This window comes from Callospermophilus lateralis, chromosome 6 (assembly GCF_048772815.1).
Source record: "Callospermophilus lateralis isolate mCalLat2 chromosome 6, mCalLat2.hap1, whole genome shotgun sequence".
Lineage (NCBI taxonomy): Eukaryota > Metazoa > Chordata > Mammalia > Rodentia > Sciuridae > Callospermophilus > Callospermophilus lateralis.
The window spans coordinates 12,408,894-12,432,218 of record NC_135310.1 but is presented as its reverse complement, the minus strand read 5'-3'; the positions used below and the strand labels follow the sequence as shown (position 1 = coordinate 12,432,218).

Below are 23,325 nucleotides of genomic sequence, written 5' to 3'. Positions count from 1 at the left end.
GCTTTCTTGAAGACTGTGAAGGGGATGTAGTATTCTGTTAAAGTTATACTAGCAGAGTGCTATAAGTTCTGTTAGCAGAGAATTTTTTAAGGCATTTAAAAAACTAGGGATGGTAAAGATATTTATAAAGCAAAATCAAGGTGAAGGCTTTCTCTCTAGGCTTTACCTAGCACTATCATTAATTCGGTGGTTCCTATTTTATCCTAAACTCATTCTATACTTAAAAGCTCAAGTACATCAACTAATTGATGTACTTGAAAGTCTGAACTTAGAGATAATATTAAGATGGCCAATGCATGCATATGTAAATAAATATTATTTATATATTCAGAAGAACTGGTAAATTAAAAAAGAAGAAGAGGATTAATATTTGTGAATGGTATTGCATTCAGAGATTCCTATACTTTTTCCTAATCAAAATGAAAACAAAAGTTTTTATTTTACTAATTATAAAAGAAATATATTCTGGTATTAAAAATTAAGCAATCTAAAATTAATACAAAGAGCCCTCACTTAAAAATCTACTATCCCAAAGTAAGCACTATTGACATTTTGTTGATATTTGTATATTTAGATTTATCACTTTTTTTTTGGCAAGAAAAGGCATGGAAAACTTACCATATAAAATCAAATGTATACATAATCAGTTTTATGATTATTATATGGTAAATTAATCAGTTCTCCATTGAAATTTTGTATATTACTTACACATTTCACTATGATAAAGAATGTTGCAGTGTGGGAAAAAAAACACACTTAGGGTTGGGGTAGAGTGTTTGATACTTTGTCTCCTGGACAAGATTATTGGTCTCTTTCTATCTTGCTCTGCATAAAGAGTTGTGAGCCAGGATACTAAGACTGGGAACACTACCAAGGTGCACTCCACTCACCGGGGCAGAGCACTGTATAGGTCCTTCTTCTTTATTTTGAACCACCTGGTGCCCCTTCTTACCCTGAAGCTTCTATTTCCCTGTCCTCTGCTCAGCAGTCCCAGGTGGGAGTGTGCAGGCTTGAAAATATTTATATGTTATTTGTATGTTTGCAAAATCTGTGTCTTTATATGGTGCATGAAGTTACTCTAGTGGAATACATACTCAACCCTTCTGTCTTCCCCACCTAGAGAGGGTCTAGAATGAGGAGAAATAAGACAATTCCAGTGCTGTACTCTAAACCTTTATTGGAATTCTGCATACCAGTCTGGAGCCCTGATCCCTGTCTTCAGTAAAATTAGTCACACTAAAAGATGCTCAGGATATAAGCAATTATTAGAACAGAAGATGAGCCTCTAAATTACAGATAGTTCTGCAATAAAAATGGCAAATTAAAAACTTGGGCTAATAAAAAATTTTCATCTACACTCAGGCCTTTATTCAGACATAAAGCTCCACGCATACCTTGGTAACGACAACTTCTTGTTGAGATCTCCAGAACCTAATTATTCTTTCACATGCATACAAGACAACAGGGCCCAAAACCCATTTCCAAGCCTGCAGAGAGCAGAGAGAAAGAGAAAGGAAATGAAAACAGAATCCAAATATTTTCAATTTGAACCAAATCAATATATAATATGATGGGGTTAGACATTTTCCTTTAACTTTGGCCCAGTTATCAACAACAAAGATGTCTCCCTGTATTAAATACTATAGCATTCAATTATTCCTTGAGGTCTACAAGCTCATTTAAGAGATTAAACTCTCCTATATTGGTTTTTATGCTTACTTGATCAATGATGTCTTTATGTAATTAGAAATAATTGAATTTGCAAAGAAATAAGGAAGCAGATTGATGTTTATGTTACATATGATAGGGTCATAAATGCTCCCAAACTCAGCCAAAGTCAAAGGCTTACAAAGCAGCATTACTCAGCCAACACAGGACATGAAAAATTAAATGAAAAATCTCAAATAGTAATTTGAACATTGCATTACTACTATGGGGTCTGTCTGAATATAACACACACACACACACACACACACACACACATGCACACACACACACACCACACACAAACCAATATCCTCTGGAATAAAATATGAAGCTAGTTTCTTAAATCTTAGTTATATAAGATATATAGAATCAGAACAAAAGAGTCATCAGTTTCTGGAGACCCAGGACAGTGAACGTTCTGAATAATCAGATACTCTGTTAACCTTTCATGAGCATAGTCTGCATTATGGATGATTGATTTACCAGCAGGCTATTCGGGTACTAGGTGTCGTGCTCAACACAGTGTCTTCACCTAAGAAAGGGGTAGGAATGGGATCTTAAAATTGATGAAGGCTTGTATTAGGTTGGAAATGGAGTCATCCCATGAGACATATGATATTATCTTTTACAGTAGAGAAATTAAAGCTCCATAAGACCAAACAACCATCCAAGGTCATCAGGCAATAAGGTGTCCATTCAAAATGTGAACTCAGATGTGCCTAACCATCCAGTCTCGGTTCTTGCTGGGACCCTGGGCTGCCTCTTCCAGCATCTACCATGTAATGAAGATGAAAACAGGCTTCTTTCTATCCAACACTACAAATGGTCCTGAGGCTTGCTCTACAAAACATTAGAAACCAACCCATGAACTCATTGAATTTCAAGATGTCAAGATTCTTATAAATCTAGCCCAATTCTTTTGTAAAAGAAGAAAATTCAGGGTCCCTGGGAATGGGAAGGAGTCACCTAAGGAGGCAGAGCCAGACCTCAAGCCTTGGAAAATGACCCCACATTTCCTCTTTGGTACTCTAAATCCGCACCCCTACATGTGATAGGGTTATAAATGCTCCCAAACTCAGCCAAAGTCAAGAAAAGCAGCATTACTCAGCATTACTCTCTTGGGAGCAGGAAGGGCCTTGCTTTCTTTTGAACTCAAGTGTTCTCTAAATCCTTACCAATGCACTCATTAATGACTCACTATTTACTTATCAGTTATTCTGCTCTGTCTCTTGGGTTGACATATCACAAACCCTTTAGCATTATTTTATTTCTTTTGAGTTATCTTTCTTTCTTTTTTGGTTATTTCTGGCTCTGTCTGCATGGTGTCTCTTCTCTCCTGCACCAGCCCTATTGGCTGCTTTCCTGGTGACCTCTTGTGTGCCTCATAAAGGATGCATGTATGCAGGTAACAGAGCAATTTGACCCACTTATTCTTTTCTGCCCCTGTGGGGTTCAGCAACATGTTCAGATTAGCAGAGAGAACAAAACTCCTGGACTGGGGGGAGGTGGGAAAGATGATCAGGACAAGGCAAGAGATAGGAAGTGGCAGAAGGACAGGTTTGAATGGAGGAAATACAACCTTGGGTTCCTTATGCTTGAATGAACCAGGAAGTGCTGAGGATAGGAAAGGTAGCAGAATACAATAGTTACTAATAGGGCATTATGTAAAAATGTGGATGTGTAACTGATGTGATTCTGCAATCTGTATTTGGGGTAAAAATGGGAGTTCATAATCCACTTGAATCTAATATATGTAATATGAGATGTCAAGAGCTTTGTAATATTTTGAACAACCAATAAAAAAATTTAAAAAAAATTAAAAAAAAAAGAAATCACAAGAATGCAATTCTCTCTATGTGGGGTTAGAAAGGTATTTGGAAAATACATATTCTTTATGTATTTGTACAAATAATCTTCCATACACGTTTTAGAATGTTTAGACTCACATCCATCACTTGGGTAGTGTCAAATTAACCACAGTCTCTGATATTTCCAAGGTGATGAAATGGAATGGGTTATTTTTCCTTTAATGATTAGTCAGGAAGGAGAATGCAAGCTATCAATCCATCTCATTACTAGTAAAGACACTGCTCTGGTGGGGGGGATAGCCCAGTTTCCTTCCCAGTGAGACTCCTGGAACCCCTGGAAGTGAAAGAGCCAGGATGAGATGCAGCCAGAGAAGAGCCTTAGGGAACTGGCTGGCCTTGGTGACCAGGACAGGCAAAGCAGAGTGAAGACACTCCTGAGCCAGAGGGATGGATGGTGAGGTGGCGCCTGCTCTGAGCTTGGAAATACACCTCCCCATCCTGTGCCTCAGGCTTTATGATGCTCAAATTTTCTGTTTCATAAAACAGGGAATGGTTGGAGAATTTTTTTTAATCTAAGCTCCCTCAAAGCTTTGACTTTATTCACAGAGATAAATATGATGCTGAGGTTATGTACTTGTATACAGCATCAGAGACCTGACCAATAGATCTTGGGGAAAGGTCGGAGATCCAAGCAATCATTGTGGGGTGCAGAGAGGAAAAGTCACAGCCACAGGATCAGGAGCTCCCATTCCATGATGTAGCTTTGCTGGGAATGTCCTTTGTGACCAGAGGGGAGACCAGAGGGGAGAAAAGGAAACTCCTTGGATCCCCATTTTTCCCATCTATGAAATAAAGGAGCAGAATTATGCATCATCTGAGTTTCTTTAATGTTAAAATACTGTGTGGATTCTCAGTATTATTTTTTCCTTCCTCGGAAATACTCAGAAAGTCATGGTACAGTGAGTATTTTATGATAGAAATAAAACTATGTTGATTTAAAAGCAGCAGTAATGAAACTTGTTTCCTCCGCTTTCACTCCTGGTTTTTCATTCCTACCAGAAAATAAGAACATGCTGGCTTTGATTTTATTTTATGTGTGTGTTTATGAATAGCCTCTTTTTCTAGACAATAAGATCTCCCGGGGCAGGAACCACAGCTCTGATTCCTGTGTCTGGTGAAATGCAAGCACTCAAGAGCCACGTGTAAGAGTTCCCTGAATTAACTCCCCCTCACCACTAATATCATTCCCTCGTAATTAAAAAAGTCAACCTGAAGATTATTACTGGTTGATATTGTGGTTAAATGAAGTGAGGTGCTTCCTGGGCTAAGGAGGACCCGGCATTTTTTGATATGGGCTTGCATGAGCCGTCCTGGAATCTGGAGTCCCCTTGTGCGGGTAGTTTGGGGTAGAAAGGAGGAGTCAGACACATGGGAGGGGAGTGCCAGGTGTAACTGAGGGAATGAAGGGAATGTACAAAGCATTCTTTGTCCCCACGTAGGGATCGGTGTACCACAGAAGGTGAACTGGCAAATACTCTACTGATAAAAACACTGTGAGAACCCACTGAAATAAGAGAGGAAAAAGAAAGAAATGGAGTCTTGCAAAGACTGGGTAAGGCGTGGTGCAGTGAAGCACAGGAGCCCTTCCTTGTCCTTGGGATGACTTTCGGATTCAGTCTATGAGACATCAGAGAGAATATTGTACAGTTCAGCCAAGCGGTAATTGCACAGCCCACACACACTTTGAATCAGGATCCATTAAAAGTAATGGGAAAGAGTGACACCCTGAGTTTGGGTGTGCAAGGAGGTGTAGCAGGGGAGAGTCAACGGAGAGATGGTAAGTTCCCCCCTCTTAATGATAATTAATGTCAGCATACACTGCTGGGAGCAGGCCCTGGTCTGCATTCATGAGGTGTGGGAGAGTATTGATTTTTTTATGGAGATGCTGTAGCTGAAAATTTTAGAGAGGCATTCATGTTCCCTCATTAATATGCAGGCTGAATCGTGGCTACTGAGAGTTGAGTTTAAGACAGAGACAATCTATACTGGCCATTAAAAGAACCACAGTCTAATGGGCACATCTATTTCAGTTGTCTCAGTTTTAAACATTCCTCCCAGTAGTTTTACCCTTAAAACCTGATGCTTAATTTAATATTTTGAGGGTTTAACAAAAAGCTATTATTTATATTCTTCTGATGTTGATGACTTAATTTCCTAAATCCCCATCATTCGAATATTAGTATATTCTGTTTATGCTACCTATTTTTGGACACTTGTTTCCTCCTTGTTTTAATCTACTGGCTTTAATTATTTTCCCCCATGCATCACCCAGCTGTCCCAAAGGTTTGCACTATTTTAAGACCCTGGATGCGACCAAATAGGATTATTATTTCTATTTACTTATGCTACCAACTATAATGACTGCAACATACTCAGGAATCTTACTTTTGAGATCTATGGACATTATCATCTACTCAAATTAATTAAGTCTATTCTTGGATAACAGTGCTATCATTTCATCCATGAGAGCCTAATTAGAAAAAGAAGGAAATGCATTGGACGCCCCAATTTTTCAATCCCAAAAGCTGTAGGAAGGAAGAAATAAAGGAAGGGAGCAAGGAAGAAAGCAAGCAGGCAACATTATAAAGAGGGTTTGGTTCTCACTTGGCCATAGCAATCCGAGGTTGAGAAGTGATGCTGTTAATTCTCAGAGTGGAGAAGGCAGCTATGCAGGGATACAGGCAGCCGAGGAAGCAGGAGAGCAGAAGGTAGTTAGGCACACACTCACTCCTCCAGAGCCGTTGCTGTGCTATTATGGATCCCCACAATGTCTGACATCCATATTTAAATATAAGTAGAAGAACACATTTCAAAGCCGAACAGAGTGCTTTTGGCAGTAAACCTCTTTTAAAATTATCCTTAACTGGATTTCTCCATTAGTACACTTAATAAAGAGCGGGCTTTCCTCTAGTGGTGACATGGGCTGTTCTTTTTTTCAGGCATATAAAAGCTCTAGTTATCTTAACTGTGGGGACAGTTATTTTTAAAAGCTCCTGGGTTCATTCTTACCGAAGGTTCCTTGCCAGAAAATTGAGGCACAGGGCACAGGGCAGTCGCCCGCCATTCAGCGTAGCGGTCTCTACAGAAGGTGACATTGTGCAGCAAGAGACTCTCCGGAGTTTGACCTCGAATAATTTGACTTATTAAAAAAAAAAAAAAAGCACACACACAAATGTCAAACTGATTTTGTGCAGTTTTGTTATACCACAAGATTTATGTATTTTACAGCAGGCTCTGGAACAACAATTCTATTGCTTAAAATTTGGGCTGTCACTCATTTTCCTCAGCATCTTTAAAAATAGGCATTTAAAAAGCTTTGGATAACTTTGAAGATCCCAGAAAAGAAGTGCCCCTCTGTGGTATCCTGTGCTAAATTGAAAGTGTCTATATTAGAGAATTCATAATGAAGGAAATTGTTTGAACACATCCTTTTGTAGACTGTTGAATTTAATTAGGTTTCATCTCGTCCTGATTGCTGATTTGGGCTAATTGACTAACTTTGTACTATTTGGTTCTTTTGCAGATTGATTTAACTTCTACCCTTCTTAGTTTGTTTCTGAGAGCTTAGAACTTTTCAAGTAAAGAAGTCAAAAGAAGTGCCCTGAATAATGGTTATTTTTCCCCCCAGTGACCACTAGCAGGCTTAGGGTTTGACAGGGTCAAAATAGGTCACTATGAAGTATGTCTTTGAGACTGTATTGATAAATTTAAGAGTGCAAAGTGAAGGCAGCCTTCATGAATGAAGTGCTGGATGAAGAGTCCTGTAATTCCGGTCTATTATATTTGTCACAAATGTACTACCAAGTGACCTTCGACAAACTGCTTTGGTTCTAGCTCCTGGGGTCACACACTGGCGTACTGACAGTGAAAAGCACCAGACTTTGAGGTCACATAATTGGGGAGTTGTGTTGTGCCTCAGTGTTTATGAATAAGATGCACCGATTTATTTTGCCAATAAAAAATAGACTCTTGGACTGAGAGATTTTAGTATGTCACACAAATCCATGTCCTGGACAGCCTTTCGCATTACAAGGCATGGGGGGAGGAAGCAATAATGCCTTTGGAAAGAGCTTGGGGTCAGTTAGAACTGATGTGTTGGTCTCTGTCTGGGTCTGTTTTATGGAAGTCATCCAAACCTGATAGCACACCTTCGAGTTGATGAGCAAAGCTTTGAACTCCAGGTGCAAATAATGTCCAGACATAGCAAGGGTGAACACTGAATGGGAGCCAGAGGAGGGGCACTGTGACTGTCACGGCATCCATTGCCAGGTTAGACAATGTTTCCTAGACTAGGCCCCAGAGGGTTCAACAAATGAAGTATCTTTAACATTTAAAAAATGTTTTTGAACGTCTCCATCTATGCCATCCCATAATAGGTAGATTAGTGGGCTTTAACACATTCCAGTAATCCTACTTTTACTTGGCATTTTGTATAGAATTTGCAAATTACTTTTGCTGTAAACAGTAGCTGTAGAACACTTCAAGCTGAGAAGATTAAATGAAGCCCTTATCCCCAAATAAGCCTTTCAACTAGGTAAAAATTGACTAAAAAATTTCATCTTGAAATGTTATTTGGATATCAAAAAAGTATCTCCAATGAAACACTGCCCACTGAAGTCCACCGCTTCTACAGTGCACCAGGGTGTGGACCAGGGAACACGGATTAGAGGGGTGACTTCCGGGAAGAGGATTTCTGCACACCCATGGATATGGATAGAAAGCCTCCCAGGGTGCCACCAGGGAAGAGACCGGTATAGGAAGAAGTCAGAATTGACATCTCTGGATGGAACACTGGGCCACACCCTCCACTCTGTCTGCCCCAAGTACAAATAAATAGGAAGGTTGAGATGTGCACACTCCCAGGAGCCAACTGCAGACACTTTAAAGCTGAAACAAAATAGAAAGTCTTTAACCTGTTACCAGCATAAAAAGGAAGGTTGACCAGGACATAAGGATCAGCAGTGGGAGGAGCACTCTGTTAGTGTAAAACACACCCCCAGGGGTACCCCTCCTTGAACAATGTGTGCACAGTGTGTGCACAATGTGTGCATGTCAGACAAGCTTCCGGACCACGGCAGCTTGCAATGAGGCAGAGGCAGAGGCAGAGGCAGCGTGAACGTGTCCCCCCTTCGAGAAGTGGGGCCTGGGCCGGAAGGAGCATCTCCTGTAAGGAGGGAGTTTGGAGGGGACAGCTCACTTGCTTAGGTCCGAATCTTAAAGAGCTGTCTAGGGCACCCAAGGGGACCACCGAGTCGCCAAGGTGCTGCCCTCCCAGGCCAGGCGGGTGGGGTTGCGCACCTGCCCTTCTGCGTCTGCGCAGAAGCTGAGCCATTGGTGTCCAGGCCCCTGGTGTGCGCGCTCTGCAGGGGCACAGGCGGGAGAAACGGGAGTGAAAGAAGGTGTTCAGCTATCAGGGACCCCAGGAAGAGCCAAGAGGTGTTTGCACCACCACCCGCCGCGTGTTTCTGGAGGACGAAGGTATGCCTTAAAAAAATGGAGGGTCCATTCGTTCTTCAAGGGCTTCTTAAAAGTAGAGGGTTGTGGCCTCGGGGTAGAGCACTTGCCTACCATGTGTGAGGCACCGAGTTCGATTCTCAGCACCATATATGAATAAATAAATTAAATAAAGGCCCATCAACAGCTAAAAAATATTTTAAAAATAGAGGTTTAATTCCCTAGGGATTGGTGCCCTAGGTCTGACTCTGCCATTCATTCACCTGGGACCTTGAGTGCCATTGGACTCCTCCTTATTAAAGGGGACACCCTCACCTTTTCTACTTTCAAGATTGTCGTCAGGGTCAAATTGATCCTGCAAATGGATATCCAATGGGGGAAAAACACCAGTCGATGAAATGAATAAAAAGGGCAAGCTCATTTGTAGACAGCAATTAGTGAATTCAGGTCCTTAAGGAACTGACACATACAGGTGGGTACATTGTGCACCCTTGAATACTTCAGGTGCTGGTCCAGCTTCTCTCTGAGGGTCAGCAGTCTGCAGGTGCTGAATGCCAGAATAAATCTCATAGGATGTCTGTGCAAAGAGGTATCTGAGAGGTCACATGGGGAAACTAAGACTCAGAAAACTCAAAACACTTGTGCCCAGTCACTCTGCTAAATAGGGGTAGAGTTGATCTCTGGAGCCCAGGTCTGGCTGGTCATCTCAAATGCTTTGTGCTCTCCTGCCTACCGGTCTGCCTAGTTGATGGATTTGGCTAAGCAGAAGTGAAATCCAGATGTCAAAAAATATATCCCCTGACTAATCCCACATAAATTGGATTGCAGAAACAGGTACAGAATGAAACATAGATCTGCTGTCATCCAGCATTCATTAGAATTTCTGAATCTTATAAACATGTCAAGACTCACTAACCGAGTGAGCTTGGAAAAATAAATAAAATGCTTCTCTACCTAGGTGACTGATTTTCAGTATCACAAAGAGAAGTTTGCCACAGGGGGCATGCATTTTCACACTTACTAGGCGTCCTGTTGTCACCGCACATTGGGTTCCTTTATTAGAAGGACTTTCAAAGATTTTGACATTCATGGAGATAATAATCTGAACATGCTGAACATAATCTGGACTTACCCTGCCCCGTGGACAGCCAGGCTGATGAAGAAGATGGTGAAAAGATGGTGCGTGTACCAGAACAGCTCGTAGGAGAACTGCCTGATGGACTCTGTTGAAGAGGTCATGATCAAGACCAAAGCCAGAGAGAGCACCAGGCCCGTAACGCCTGCTGTTGTCGACAGCAGCTCAATGGTTGTGTTCTAACGGAAACGGATGCCACGACATTGATATCTCATACACTTTGTAGGTTTTAGAATCAACACTTGAAGGTCCAAGCAAAGAGCCATTCACAATGTTTTGCTTAGAATCATATTAGCTGGATAAGATCTGGGAACAACTCAAGAAATGAGTTCCCTCACCCTTCCTTCTTCCCCTGTGCTTAGATGGAATTTTATGAAGTGCCATGTCATTAACTACATTTTTCCCCTCATTTATATAAATTAATTTTTATGTCCAACTTACTGTATTGGATAGACATTAGCATTAAATATAAAGAGAGCATTTTAAGATATAATATAGCAAGTCAATCCATGTTGTTAAGTTTTTAATTTTTAAAATAAAAAACGTGGATCACCATGCTTAATTGCATTTTAACATTAATAAACACATTTTTTTTTTTTGAGAAGTCCCTTAGGGGCATTCCTAATACAGCAGCTGCACACTCTGTTCCCCTGGTAGTTCTTCCTAGCTCTTGCTTTTTAATTGGAAAGACCATGACTTGCATTTCTTTCACGCCACCTTAGGGGGCCTGAAATAAGGCTTGGTAAATCCTAGGTGATCAATAACGGTACAGCTATTCTTTTCTGGTGGATACTCCCAAAAGGCCTGAATTCTGACCCAAGAGTGCAAGGGACAGTTAAATAGCCTTTTAGAATATGAAGCAGAAGGCGTTTGGTTTTCATTGCGAGTTTCCCATATTCCTGCCCAGTCATTAGTATGCATACATTGTGCTACTATCGCTGAGCCGACCATGAGCTCAATAAACTCACACTATATCTTTTGTCAGTAAAACCTCATTAATTTGGGCTGCTTTGAGATCCGAAGGTAATTTGGACAGGGACTTCTCCATTGTTTATTTTTTCCTCACAAGGCAAGGAGTGAAAATAAAATTGAAAGGGGTCTGTCTAAAACATTTAAAGGGGGTTTTTGCAGGTATACTTGAAATCCATTTCCAGCATATGCTGTGCTAATTTCAAATCATCCTTCTTTGACTATTAAGGCAAATTTCCTCTTTTCCCGCAACACGTTTACAGACTGGTTTGAGTTGCAATGAATCCTCTAAAGCAGTCCCACTCCTTTTCTTCCCAATTGCTGGGTAATACACTTTGTGTAATTGATATCATCTCTCTCCAAACACCCCAACTTAGAGGGCTTTCTGAGTTTAGTTAGTGCCTACATAGTATATTGCTTAAAAAACGCGAAAGTAATTGTGTTAATTATTTTGTTCAATTGCTTTAAAAGTTACTTATCATGTGTTCTATTTATTATATGATCTCTTTAAAATGTTGATAATTATTCTTATATTTGTGTAGCACTGGATTTTCTGGAGCTTTAGTGGGGAAATGGGTTAGCATCCGTGGGCGCACAGTGATGGGAGAGGTCTGCCCACGTGCTTAGGACATCTAGTTTTGATTTGTCACTGTGAAATGTGTGCTTCTAATTGCTGTCAAGTGAGCAAAGGAACTCAACCCGATCAATGGCTTGATATTGAATTATCATCTTAGGGTAATTAGGAGTTTAACGTGGGAGAATCACACCCTCAAAACAGATTTTGAATTTTCCTCCCTTCAGTAAAGCTGTATGAGTGAAATGGTCACTTATGGAGATGGCCCAGATAACAACAGAGAGATTTCTGCTGCTGCGTTGTGTTGCCTTCAAAGCCTTTTCTTGGAAAATATAGATCTTTTAACGCGGTCACCACGTTGGACACATATTGCAGCATGGGAGTACGTGGAAAAGAGTTGGGGTCAACCACAAAGGAAGAGGGTCTGGAGGAAGAAGATTGTCCTTTTCTCTAAGGATAATGGTTGTGTCTACATTTGGGGTTTCCTTTTTTGCTCCCCACAGGTGCTGCCACTCTGTGCCTATGGGTCATTAGCATCAGTGGGGTCACTAGCCATGGAGGGCTCATTAGGAAATTAGCTTCTTTACCTAGTGCCTGTTTTCACGTGGGCCAAAATATGAGGTGTGGGAGAAGGGATCCAGAAAACAATTTGCAAATTGGAAATGAAGACACCCAATTTATAATCTCTGCATTTAGATGGGACTCACATTCTTTATGAGTCTAACATCAGTGGGGAAAAAAAAAAAACTGATCCTGAGCTGCTTTTGAATTTTAAAATATTAGGTTTTTACATTAGGTGACTCCATTCTTAAGTACCACCTATATATTTTCACTACAAATTAATTAATTGGCATGGTTTTCGATTTGCTCATAACCTCCCAGGAACATTAATGGTTGAAAAAATAAGTTTAAAAAGGTGAAAATGATAATAACATTTGGCATAAACGTCTTCTCTCCAGCTCTTGTATTAAAAGCTATTGAAATACATTTTTTCCTGATAAAGGAATGAGATAAGGAAGGATTTTTCAAATGGGAAACTGGAACTCACTGTGTGGAAGGTCCGAACAGGATTGAGGTAGCTCTCATTTGGGGTGTTTCCAAGCTTGGAAAGTGCTGCCAGGAGTCCCTCCGCATCCTCTGACTGGCTCAAGTGGTAGCGCTCGAGGTTGAACCAATGGGCCACAATGTGGATGGCTGAGGATGAGGAGATGACATAGGACATGCCACATATGGATTTTGTCCTTTGTAGTTACTCAGAAATGTGATGCCACTGTGATCAAGTTTCTCTGTTCTGGTTTTCACACTCCCCAAGGAAAATTGATTTACTTAGGCATCTTTCCCAGTGTCTTGAATAGAGTGGATCAAATGCTTCTGAAAATGGTGTGTGATTCACCACATTCGTTTCAATTATGTTGAGAAAGAAAGCAATTCTCAATTCAACATAACAATTTTAAACATACAGTCTCTAGAAGTGGAATAGGTCTTACGATATCACAACATAATTATATATAAGATATAATTCTTAAAGAAGACGTGCATGTAGATAAAAGTATGAAATTTCTTAAGAAGGCAGAAAGCGTTCCTCTAGAATTCCTCATACACTCTGATATGTTTAATGATATACATGATTGATACCAGGATATATTGATTTTGTTCTCTTTCAGACATTATACTGTCCACTCCTTCCTGTATACATTTTAGCACTTACTTATAGGTGTACATATCCACATGTCTCGTGTATTTGAATGTGTTAGTCCAACTGTATTGAAATATACCAGTATTTATGGAACTAAAATACCCTCTCCATATTCTTGACAAGTAAATTCTGTGCTTTCTAATTTTGAGAATGGGTGGATAAGATCAGGGACACAGAAGTATCTAGATGGCTGAGGATTCTGGGTCTGATGTTCCTCCACTGTCTTGTGAAATCTTCTGGGCAGCCAGCAATCACAGTGTCTAGACAACTGCATGCTTTTGCTCTGGAACCCCAGCTGGGGAGCTGGTTGGTACCTGCCTTTGTGATCAGACTCAATGGAGGACTCATTTCCTGGGACTGGGATATAGGCAATTCCCTAGTTGATATCTCCTCTCTCTCTCTTCTATTATAGTCTATGCCAGTTGTGGGTGAATTATGAGATTCTCCAAGGTTGTCCGTTGTAGGTGGAGGTGCGTAAGAGAAGGGGCAAATGCGACCAGCAGAAACTTCTGGAATATTGGTGTCATTTTGGTCCCTGTGGTCCTAATCACATATTTATTATAAATGCCATTTTCTATTTAGAAGAGATTTTCTGTTACCCTCGTCCTTTTTATCAGAACGATTGCCTTTTCTGCCTTGCAAAGTTTTACTCATGCTTTAAGACCTAATTCAGAAAGTTGTGTTCTGTTATAAATTCTCCACTTCCATAGGCACAGCTGATATTTTGATTACACGATTTCTCAGAAATGATTGTTGTGTTTATTTATGTTTGTGTCCCCAAGGGACTTTGACTCTTCGAGACTTAGTCCTCCTTAAAACTTTTGTGTGTGGCCCACTGCTTAGCACCAGCAAGTACTTAATAAGTATTTTCTAAGTGGCTGTGATATTATAGAAAGGTAGAAGGGATAAAGAAAGGGTCAGGAAATCAATGGGTTCAGCGTTGACTAGAGTCGTATATCTGCTGGCCTATATTTCTAGCACATTTTTCTTCAGGCTTTAGTAAGTTTGAAATCAAATCAAACATACTTTTAGTTGAGACCCACCAAGGAAAGCAAGGCGTATGATAGTGTTTCTGCATCTACGATGTTTGTTGCCTGTTTGTGAATTCAGTGAGGTTTGCACTGAAGAGAGTATATTTTCTCCTAGGTGCTGCTATGGTTTGGGGGTAGTTTGTCCCCAAAGGTGTGTGTATTAGAAGCGTGGTCTCCAGTGTGACAATGTGGAGAGGGCCCTTTAAGAGGTGGGGCCTAGTGGAGGTCTCACTGGTGGCTCCCGGTGTCTGGCTTGGGGTCTCCCCATTGCTCTTCTCTGTGTGCTCCAGCCCTGGTGCCTCTGCCACGAGGTGATGCAGCAACAGGGCTCTTGCCAGAGCTAGCACCATGTTGTTTGGAATTTACACCTCCAAAATGGTGAGCCAAAGTGTCTCTTTTCTTTAAAAAGCACCCAGCCTTACTGTTTCTTTACAGTAATGGATAATGGACTAATACATGAGCTTTGTTGACATGTGGCCATGGCTAGGAGAGAGCTGCGTTGTTCAGCCTCAACAGCCACAAAGCCAGAAAAGCTCCCCCAGCAGCCATCTCTTCCAAAATGGTGTACATACACTGGGACCTGTTTGCCAATTTGAACACACTCACTGTCCAGCACTTCTAATTACTGTTTTCTGATAATAACCTCAGAGTTGTTAAAAACAGGTGGTATTTCTCATATTTGAATGTCTACTCTACACCAGGTGTTGTTAGAAATGCATAGGCATATCATCCGATTAACCCTCAGGGATTAGTCTTAGTCCTGTTGTATAGACCAGTGTTCAGAAAGTTCATGGCAAAGGGGAGATAAAACCCTGTTTATGTGACTTCAGGATCCCATCTTTTGACATATAGGCTTTACTGCTTTTTGGACTAAAAATATATTGCTCTGCCTTACTGTTTTCTCAGAACGGGGCTCTCCCACAAGTTTAGGTAAAGCTCTGTGAACGGCTTACTTGATGCCCCTAATCTACCATTCTTAATTAAGGCTGATGACCGATGGTGACATTTGGTGTCCTTATTGTGAGCTGGTGTAACTGCCCCTTTGCCTACCACTTGAGATACCCGTGTGCTCCTCCTATTTCTGATTTTCCCTCCTCCTCCTATTTCTGATTTTCCTCCCAGACACTAAGGCACTGCAGAGAGACTAGAGCTGTTCCCATTTTATAGAAATAGAAACCAAACTTCAGATTAAAATAAAATAAGTGACCAGTGTACTATTGCATAATCCATAGGGGACAGTCAGAAAGAGAATATGCAATAAATTCTCTTATATTCTTCTGTTTTTATAGTATTCCTCCCCCATGTAATGAGCTGTTGATCACAATCTGTTTTCTATTAGATTGATTTCCACATGAGGATTTGACACTGTTAAACTAAATTTAAGTGTGTGGATTGAATGAACAAAGATATTGAACTATTTATTTATTCTTATTGCCAGGTCTCTCCTAACAGAGCTGAAGAATCTAATGAAGTAGGATAAGAGAGCCCAGGACACTTTTCAAGAGGTAGCTTCTGAGGGAATAGGCTGAAAACCACTTTCCTCGGTATTTTTCACGTATTTGAAATTCGTATCTTCAGTGTTTCTTTGCTTCGGCGCCTCCATTTTGTTTTTGCTTTACAAGGCAGAAGATAAAAGGTGGAATATTTTATTTATCTCAGGAACTCTCAGAGTGAAAACTGCGTATGCCCATTTTTGTTTATCTAAACATTTTATTTTCCTTTTAGATCAGATCCTAATGTTATTGTGATCTTGGCTCAGAAATGAAGATAGGCCAGGAACTCAATCCGGGGCTGCTGGGACTTCAGAGATGCCAGGGGAAGCGTTGTTCTTGTTCTTTTTTCAGACATTGTATTTTCTGTTCTCTCTTTTATACATTTCACTCTTTTAAAATACGAATAACCATGCTACCTATGTCATGGTGGCAGTTGCTCAAAAGATGTGATGAAATGCTGGTATGGCTTGACTTTTCTCTCTCAGGATCATTTCACATATTAGATTTGTTGTTCGCATACAGCACAAAGAACATGGAGGTGTTATCTAATTTCATTAAGCCCCGTTTTTTTTTTTTTTAATCTGTAAAGTGGGTGGATTGGAGGAAACTACAGTATATCTTAACTTCCTTCCAGCTATGTAGCTCTGAATCTTTCTCTGAAGTTAATCAGGGATGTTTAAGATCCAAAAAGGATCTTCAGACTAATATTAGAGTAATAATGCAAATGTGAGATTCATGTTTTATATAGTTTTCAAAGTCAGCGCTGGTTTAGATGGGACTCTTCAGTCTTGCAGTAAATCCAGTGGAATCAACTGCACAGGGGAGTCTTTCTGTTGTCCCTGTGGACTTTCCATCGTACACACTGCTCTACCCTCCTTGGAAGAGCCAAGAGGCAGAGGCCAAGACTGTAGCTCAGTAATGGAACACCTGGCCTGGCATGGGACAGGCCCTGGGTTTGATCCCCAGTGTAAAAAACAAAAACAAAACAAAACCAAAAAAATCCCCAAAAACAAAAGCAAAACACTGAGATGCACAACCCACCCAAATGCTCCAGGCTAAAAGGTGCTATAACTGGGTCTTTCTACAATTTTATTTTCTCACCAAAGTACTTTTAAAAGAGAGTAGCAATCTTGGACATAGTACACATGCACATTTAATTGGTGTGTGAACTTCTGAGTTCAAATAAGGAGCTTTTACTGAACAGTAAACAAAAAAAAAAAAAAAAAAAATCATAAAGGCTACAATTAGAGCCAGCTGCCCTGAGATAGTTCTTCTTCCTTCTTTCTTTCCTTCTTATTTTTCTGAAGATCAAAGGACACGTAATAGAGGGGAATTTTGGAAGTGTGGTCAGTTCTAGCTGTCTCTCTGCCTGCCCGTCAGTGATAACAGTCATTTTGGAGTTAGTCACTTCCTAATTAAGCAGCCTTTGGAAACAGGGACCAGGACAAATCCTGAACGCACTTCTGCAGCCAGAATTTGGCCGAGACTTTGGAATTTGTGGTCTGATTTCTGCAGGAAGACCCATTGATTCTGGCACCCTGTGCCTGCTGTGTTTGTGAATTGAATTAGATCCTGTTGGGCAGGACTGGAGGTGGAGCGTCTTTGGGGCTCCCAGTCCCTCCAGCAGAACTGGTTTAGTAGCAATTCTTTGGGGGGTCGGGCCCTGAAGAGCTTGGGCTGTTGGTGCTCTTCTCTTCCTCGGGGGCCTCCAAATCTTTGCTTTTTCCAGAACCTTTATTCTGAGCTCTCTGCTCTCAAGTTGCCCCTGTTCTGTTTATTGATGTTTGTAAACTAATTTTAGCAACTCATCAGAAACTGCACTCAGGGTAATTGTGCACCCCTGAAACCTGGCAGACACAAGCCGTGGAATTTGCTGGAAAGAGCTGCCTAGGTCACTATTTACAGCCTCCTTTGATGGAAGCTCAGGCTCAAAGTACTGCTTTTCAATTGGAGGGGTCTTCAAGGTCTGCCGTGGACCAGGGAATCCAGAAAGATCCACATTAATAAGAACGGAGAGGCTGTGAAAGTACGATTTTTATACCGGTGGGGTTATAGGTGCCTGAGCATGATTTATTAGCGTTTGAAGAATGCTCTGGCAGCTCTTATCATAGGCAGGCAAGCAGGGAGGCAGGAAGCCAGAAGAAGAAGGGCTCCTGTCACTGCATTTTCGGTGATGCCCTTGATTATAGAGACCATTGTTTCTCCTCTTCCCTCCTCCTCCCTAGCCCACTTCCACCAGTCTCTAATTACATCCTTTAATGATCTGACCAATTAAAGCCTGCAGTTCAACTTCGAGGGGAACGGATGAGAAATTAGAGTCTGGCACGCAAACTTCAATGTGGATGCACTTCTCCCAAGGTTACACACCTCTATTAAGCTAGTCGACTATTTGAAAAGCAGCATAATGGGCGAGGCTAATAAAATAAGCGCAGGGACATTGCAGCTGCTCTCCTGTGAATGCACCAGAAGGACAAAACGTGGAAAGCAAGGTGTGGCTATGAAACCAGGGTTTAGCTTGTTTTTTTTTTTTTTTTTTTCCCCTAAAAGCACAGTTGCCAGCGGCGTTGCTTAGTTGATGTGAAATGTAATAATTGCTTTGTCAGGCTTTGGGAGAAGCGGAGAGCTTTCTTTCCACCTTCCTGCCTTTGCCTGGGAAGCAAACCTCGGCAGCGCGCTGGTTGCCATGGAGGTATGGACGAGGGGGCGCGTGGCTCTCAGATGCAGCTTTGACTCTGCTGGGAGAGCCTGGGGGATGTTTAGGAGCCTGGCAGAGCACTGGTGGTTCAAGAGGAAGTGGGCTGGGAAGGATGCTTGATGCTCTCCAGGGATTTGTGAGGGAAGAGGGAGAAAGAACGTCATGCTGTCCATAGTTGCAGCAGAATGTGAACTTCTTATCTTGAACAATGGGTGTCATTTTGAGCCACTTCATACCCCCTTCTCTGTGTTTCATCCACCCAAAGCTGCTCCTGGCTCTCTGAGCAACTCTTGTACTTGGGTCTTATACCTTTCCCAGAAGTTCCTTCAACCTCATGTCTATTGCCAAATCCCACTTATCCTCAGTTTGATCACATCTGTTGAGGATGTGCTATGTGACAGGGACCGGGGAAGTCAACATGCATGAGGTACATCAGAGCCTGAGGATTGTCGCTCTGAGGTAGGAAGTGTGACCTCAGTCTAGAGGGCAGTGGGCCGGCCCTGGGTAAGTAGACCAGGATATGGTGAAATGTGGATGCACTTCTCCCAGGGTTACACACATCCTCCAGTGAGGATGATGAAGGAGAGGTAAAGGGAACACCATGAGCAGAGGTCCAGAATGCTCTGAAGGGCAAAGTCCAGTGGAGTAAGGTTAAAGACTTGGATGAGGCCGTGGAATCCGACTGGCAGGCTGCTGAGCTGGGGTTTGATCTTATCTGCAGTAGCAGCAAGTGCCTGTCCTGGCAATAATCTGCACATCTCATTGAGATGCATGAATTGTATTACTGTTCTTTTAATTCCATAGAAGACATAAAAAGTTTAATCTGAGATCATACAACCAACCATTAGCCCGGGCTTTCAATAGCTTGATCATGGGGTTCTAGTGACTGCTGCTGGTTCTGGTGACTAAAGGATGTTCCATGGTAAAAGAGCCCTGGCCACCCTTGTTTCAGAAGGCTGCAACTGCTGTCAGGGTGTCCTGCACACGGGAGACATTCAGTGTACATTCAGTGTACAAAAATGAGGACTCCTAAGGTTTTAAAGGAAGCCTAGAGATTCTTTGAATTCCTTTTCTGATGAGCCTACCAAGCTTTCTGGCCTCTGCTTGGACACTGACCACAACAGAGAACTCAATGCCCCGAGGGGGCTCTAAATATCATTTAGATAAGTTTCAAGGTGTGGAAAAGACTTGCTTTCTAAGCTGAAATTTACTTCCCTGACCCCCATTCCTCACGCATTCACTTATCCATCAAAAGTTGCAGGCTCTGGGTCAACAGGTGAATAAGCCTTGCTCTTTGCCCCCCATCCCTCAGTTGATTTTCTCTAGGACATGATGTCTGTGTACCCTTATCTCTTAATAAACCACAAAGACCCTCTGCAAAGCATTTCTCGGGTTGGTTTAATCTGGCGTTGAAGACAATCAATGGGGAGAATCTTCCCCTGATGTCTCACTGCACACCCAAAGTTGTGTTAATTGGCACTCGGGCACCGTCTGTCATGTCTTGTTGCTTAATTAAATTCACATTTGTTTTGAGTGTTCCTTTTACTCTGCTATTTTTTATGCATGAGAGGATAAAAACAAATGAGGAAAACATTTTATAGTTAAATTAGTTTGAGGGAAACGGTCCTGAATCATAACTCTTTATTGTTCTGATGGCCTTTTATTCCAGTGTCTGTTTTCCAACAAAACCACAATGCGGTTGATGATTTCCCTGCTTTCTCTCTTCCTGACCAGTGTCTAACCTTGGCCTGGGATGCTAATTTGTACCGGCCAGCCGCCTTGCCTTCTTGAATTAGAAGTATAATAATAACAATAGGACTTTATATGCCAATAAAGATTCCCATCTCTTCAAGATATTTCTCAAATCCACTGGCTCAGTACTCTTCAGACTGAGCTCAGTACTCTCCTTCACATGACCTTCCTTTCTTTTTTTCTGTCTCTGATACCATTTGGTAGTCATTTTCCTATAACTCTGAGAGCTTGAGCACAGGTCAATTTTATTTCTGATGTAAATTACATTGAATAACAAGTGTTCATTTGTAAAGTAGGTATTTGTCTCTGAATCATCAACAAGAGAAGCTATTTACAAATGAACAGGAAATCTCACCAACTTCCATAAATTTAAAGTTGTTGTATGGAATAATCTATATAAGAGTATAATTCAGAAATAAAAAAAAAAACTTATTTGAGTAGGTTTATCTATCAGATGGATGGTAAAGATTTCTTTTACTGAAGGGTGAGACTTGATGGAGGGATTAAAATCAGGTTTGACATTAGGTATTATAGAATCCATTTTGCAGTTAATAAGTACTTACTTGCATTAACAGCTATCCCATAGGCAACCAGTTTGTGGAATTTGAGGTTTTTGTCTAATTGCCTCCTCCAGCGTCCTTTGCAGCACTAGATAAAACAAACAAGTAAAAGCCCAATTCAGGGGAAGGTCCCAGTGACAACCTTGTCTTAAGAGTTAAGAGAGCAGGACTCAGCTCTGCTGCTAAATTTCTCAGGGTGAGACTACAGGTCATGAAAGTTAGCAGAAGTTAGTCATACAGCAAAACAAAAGATTTTTATTTGCTTTCTTGAAATTTCAACTCAATAAAAATTATTGAATTGGTAGTTTTCTGGCTATCATTAACAACTCTCGAATAAGGGTTCTCTATGCATGCTTGAATGCAGTTTCTTTATTTAGAAACTGGAGGTGATGGCCTTCATCCTCATCCATGGGGTTTAAGTAATCTATAAGTTATTCCTCACTATGCAGAAAGGCACTATATGCATGTATATCCAATATTCATAAAATGATTACAAAAATAAATTGATCATGATGTAAAGGTTATCAAAGGCCTCATTTTCCGTATGTTATTCTGTTTCAGAGGGAACACAGTTAAGGTACTCAGTGCAATGACGCTACTGTAATTAGGAAATATCCCGATATGCCAGGGAGATGTTAAAATCTACGTTCTGAGATTCATGTATCATGATTGTGTTTGGGTGAGAACTCAGATGTCTCCTGGGTGGCTCATCTCAATTGTATATTTGTCCTCTTTCAATTAGAAACTGTATATTTGTCCTCTTTCAATTAGAAACGGTACCGGGCCAAGCTGTTGTAATGCTTCCATCTCCACGAGCAAATGTACCCAGAAAAGGTGGAGCTGCGAAGGAGGACAATGGCAAAAGCCAAAGCCACATGAAACTGGTTTTCAGCTTTAGCTCTTCTTTTCTCTGGTGCAGAGAAACAAACCTAAGCTTAAGGAGGGTTCCTGGGTATGGCTAAGTACACGTTTGTTTTAGGAGCCCTACGTTAGTTAAGTTGTAACAACTTAGATGATTTCAAATATTTTAGTACTCACGGTGCTTGCTCCTCTCATGAATGAAATCAGGTTCCGACTGACAGGTAACAGAATTAGCATGCAGTTAAAATTCAGGCACAGTGCCGATGCTCGTGCCCACGCCAGAGTCGACTGTCCATAGGTGAAGACACAAAAGAAAAGATACCGTGAAGACGAGGGAGACTGGGACAACAGGATGCTCTCTGGAACAGTAATGCCTAGGGCCAACTCTACTTACGCCCAGCATTGCTCGGGTGTAGTGGAAAGACTCCTCCTCTTCATACCAAAGGAAAGTATCGATAAACAGATATAAATTCACTCCCAGCCATAAGACCTAGAGTAGAACGAAAAGAGAACCCATCAGTGCTATCTTCAACCTTTCCTCCACTTAGAATCACTCATTCTTTTGAAATGAAACAAAGAGCATCTCCATATTAATCAGAATTGCTCCACGTATTTATTTCTCACAGGTCAGTTTTTTGCAGAGATCACCATGATAAAGAATGATGAACTTGGGTTTTAGACACCTAGGTCAACCTCCAGTAATTTAATGAAAACTACAAAACCTTCTTAGTCCACACGGCTTGGCAGACAACAAGGAGGAAATCTTTTAAGGTGCTCTAGAAACATTCCAATTTCATAGACTAATTCAAAGACTTCACTCGATTTAGAGAAACCCTCATATATTATGCGAAAACAAACCACTTGACTTTAAAAATAATTAAAAATGAACTCAGTCGGAAAACAACTTTGCACGATTCTATAAGGATAAATTAAATACATCTGCTGATTTTTTTTCTTAGCAAGTTCTAGTCTTTTTAACTGAAGTAATGTTTCAAGACTTCTAAGGTCTCTATCCAAGTCCTCCCAACAATCAGTCTCTTGAGTATGTACATTTAAGGCAAACTGACAAAAAATGACACTTACTACTATGGTGATGGACAGACTCTCATTCAAAATCCAGCAGCCCCTCATGGCCATTTTCCTCTTTGCCATTAACCGGTGACTCCTGGCGGTCACCTGAGCCTGGACGTGTGCGCTGAAGAGGGTCACCCTACTCAATCACTTTGCCTTTTTGTCTTGGGAAGCACCTACTGGATTCAAGGAATTTCTAATTAAGGACTGCCTGCCACAGGCAATCAGCTCGCTGACATGCCTCCTGACCTGGGTAAATACAAGGCGGGTCTCTGTCTAGTGATTCCTTTCTTCAAAGATTTCATAAGAAAAGAAAGCTTGTTTTATTAAATTGTCCTCTTGTACTTTATACCCCATTCATTTTCTACATGATTGCAGTCTCGATGGCAATAAGTCTACATGTAAAACTGGGAAGTAGTGCGGGGGCTGCAGGCGGCATGCAGGGGAACGCTTTGACAT

The 23,325-nt window shown here is 41.1% G+C and overlaps 1 protein-coding gene across 1 annotated transcript in view; it reads right to left on the bottom strand.

Moving 5' to 3' along the window:
• The window catches only part of Nox3 (NADPH oxidase 3), a 53,594-nt gene extending 30,668 nt beyond the window's left edge, over positions 1–22,926 (bottom strand). Inside the window, exons 1-8 of the mRNA XM_076859410.2 lie at positions 22,879–22,926; positions 22,190–22,285; positions 21,973–22,083; positions 20,938–21,022; positions 12,756–12,901; positions 10,162–10,343; positions 6,585–6,714; positions 1,395–1,487 (exon numbers count right to left, since the gene is read on the bottom strand). Coding sequence (XP_076715525.2) covers positions 1,395–1,487; positions 6,585–6,714; positions 10,162–10,343; positions 12,756–12,901; positions 20,938–21,022; positions 21,973–22,083; positions 22,190–22,285; positions 22,879–22,926 — 891 coding nt within the window. The remainder of the gene's footprint in view (positions 1–1,394; positions 1,488–6,584; positions 6,715–10,161; positions 10,344–12,755; positions 12,902–20,937; positions 21,023–21,972; positions 22,084–22,189; positions 22,286–22,878) is intronic.
• Between the last annotated feature and the right edge of the window lie 399 nt (positions 22,927–23,325).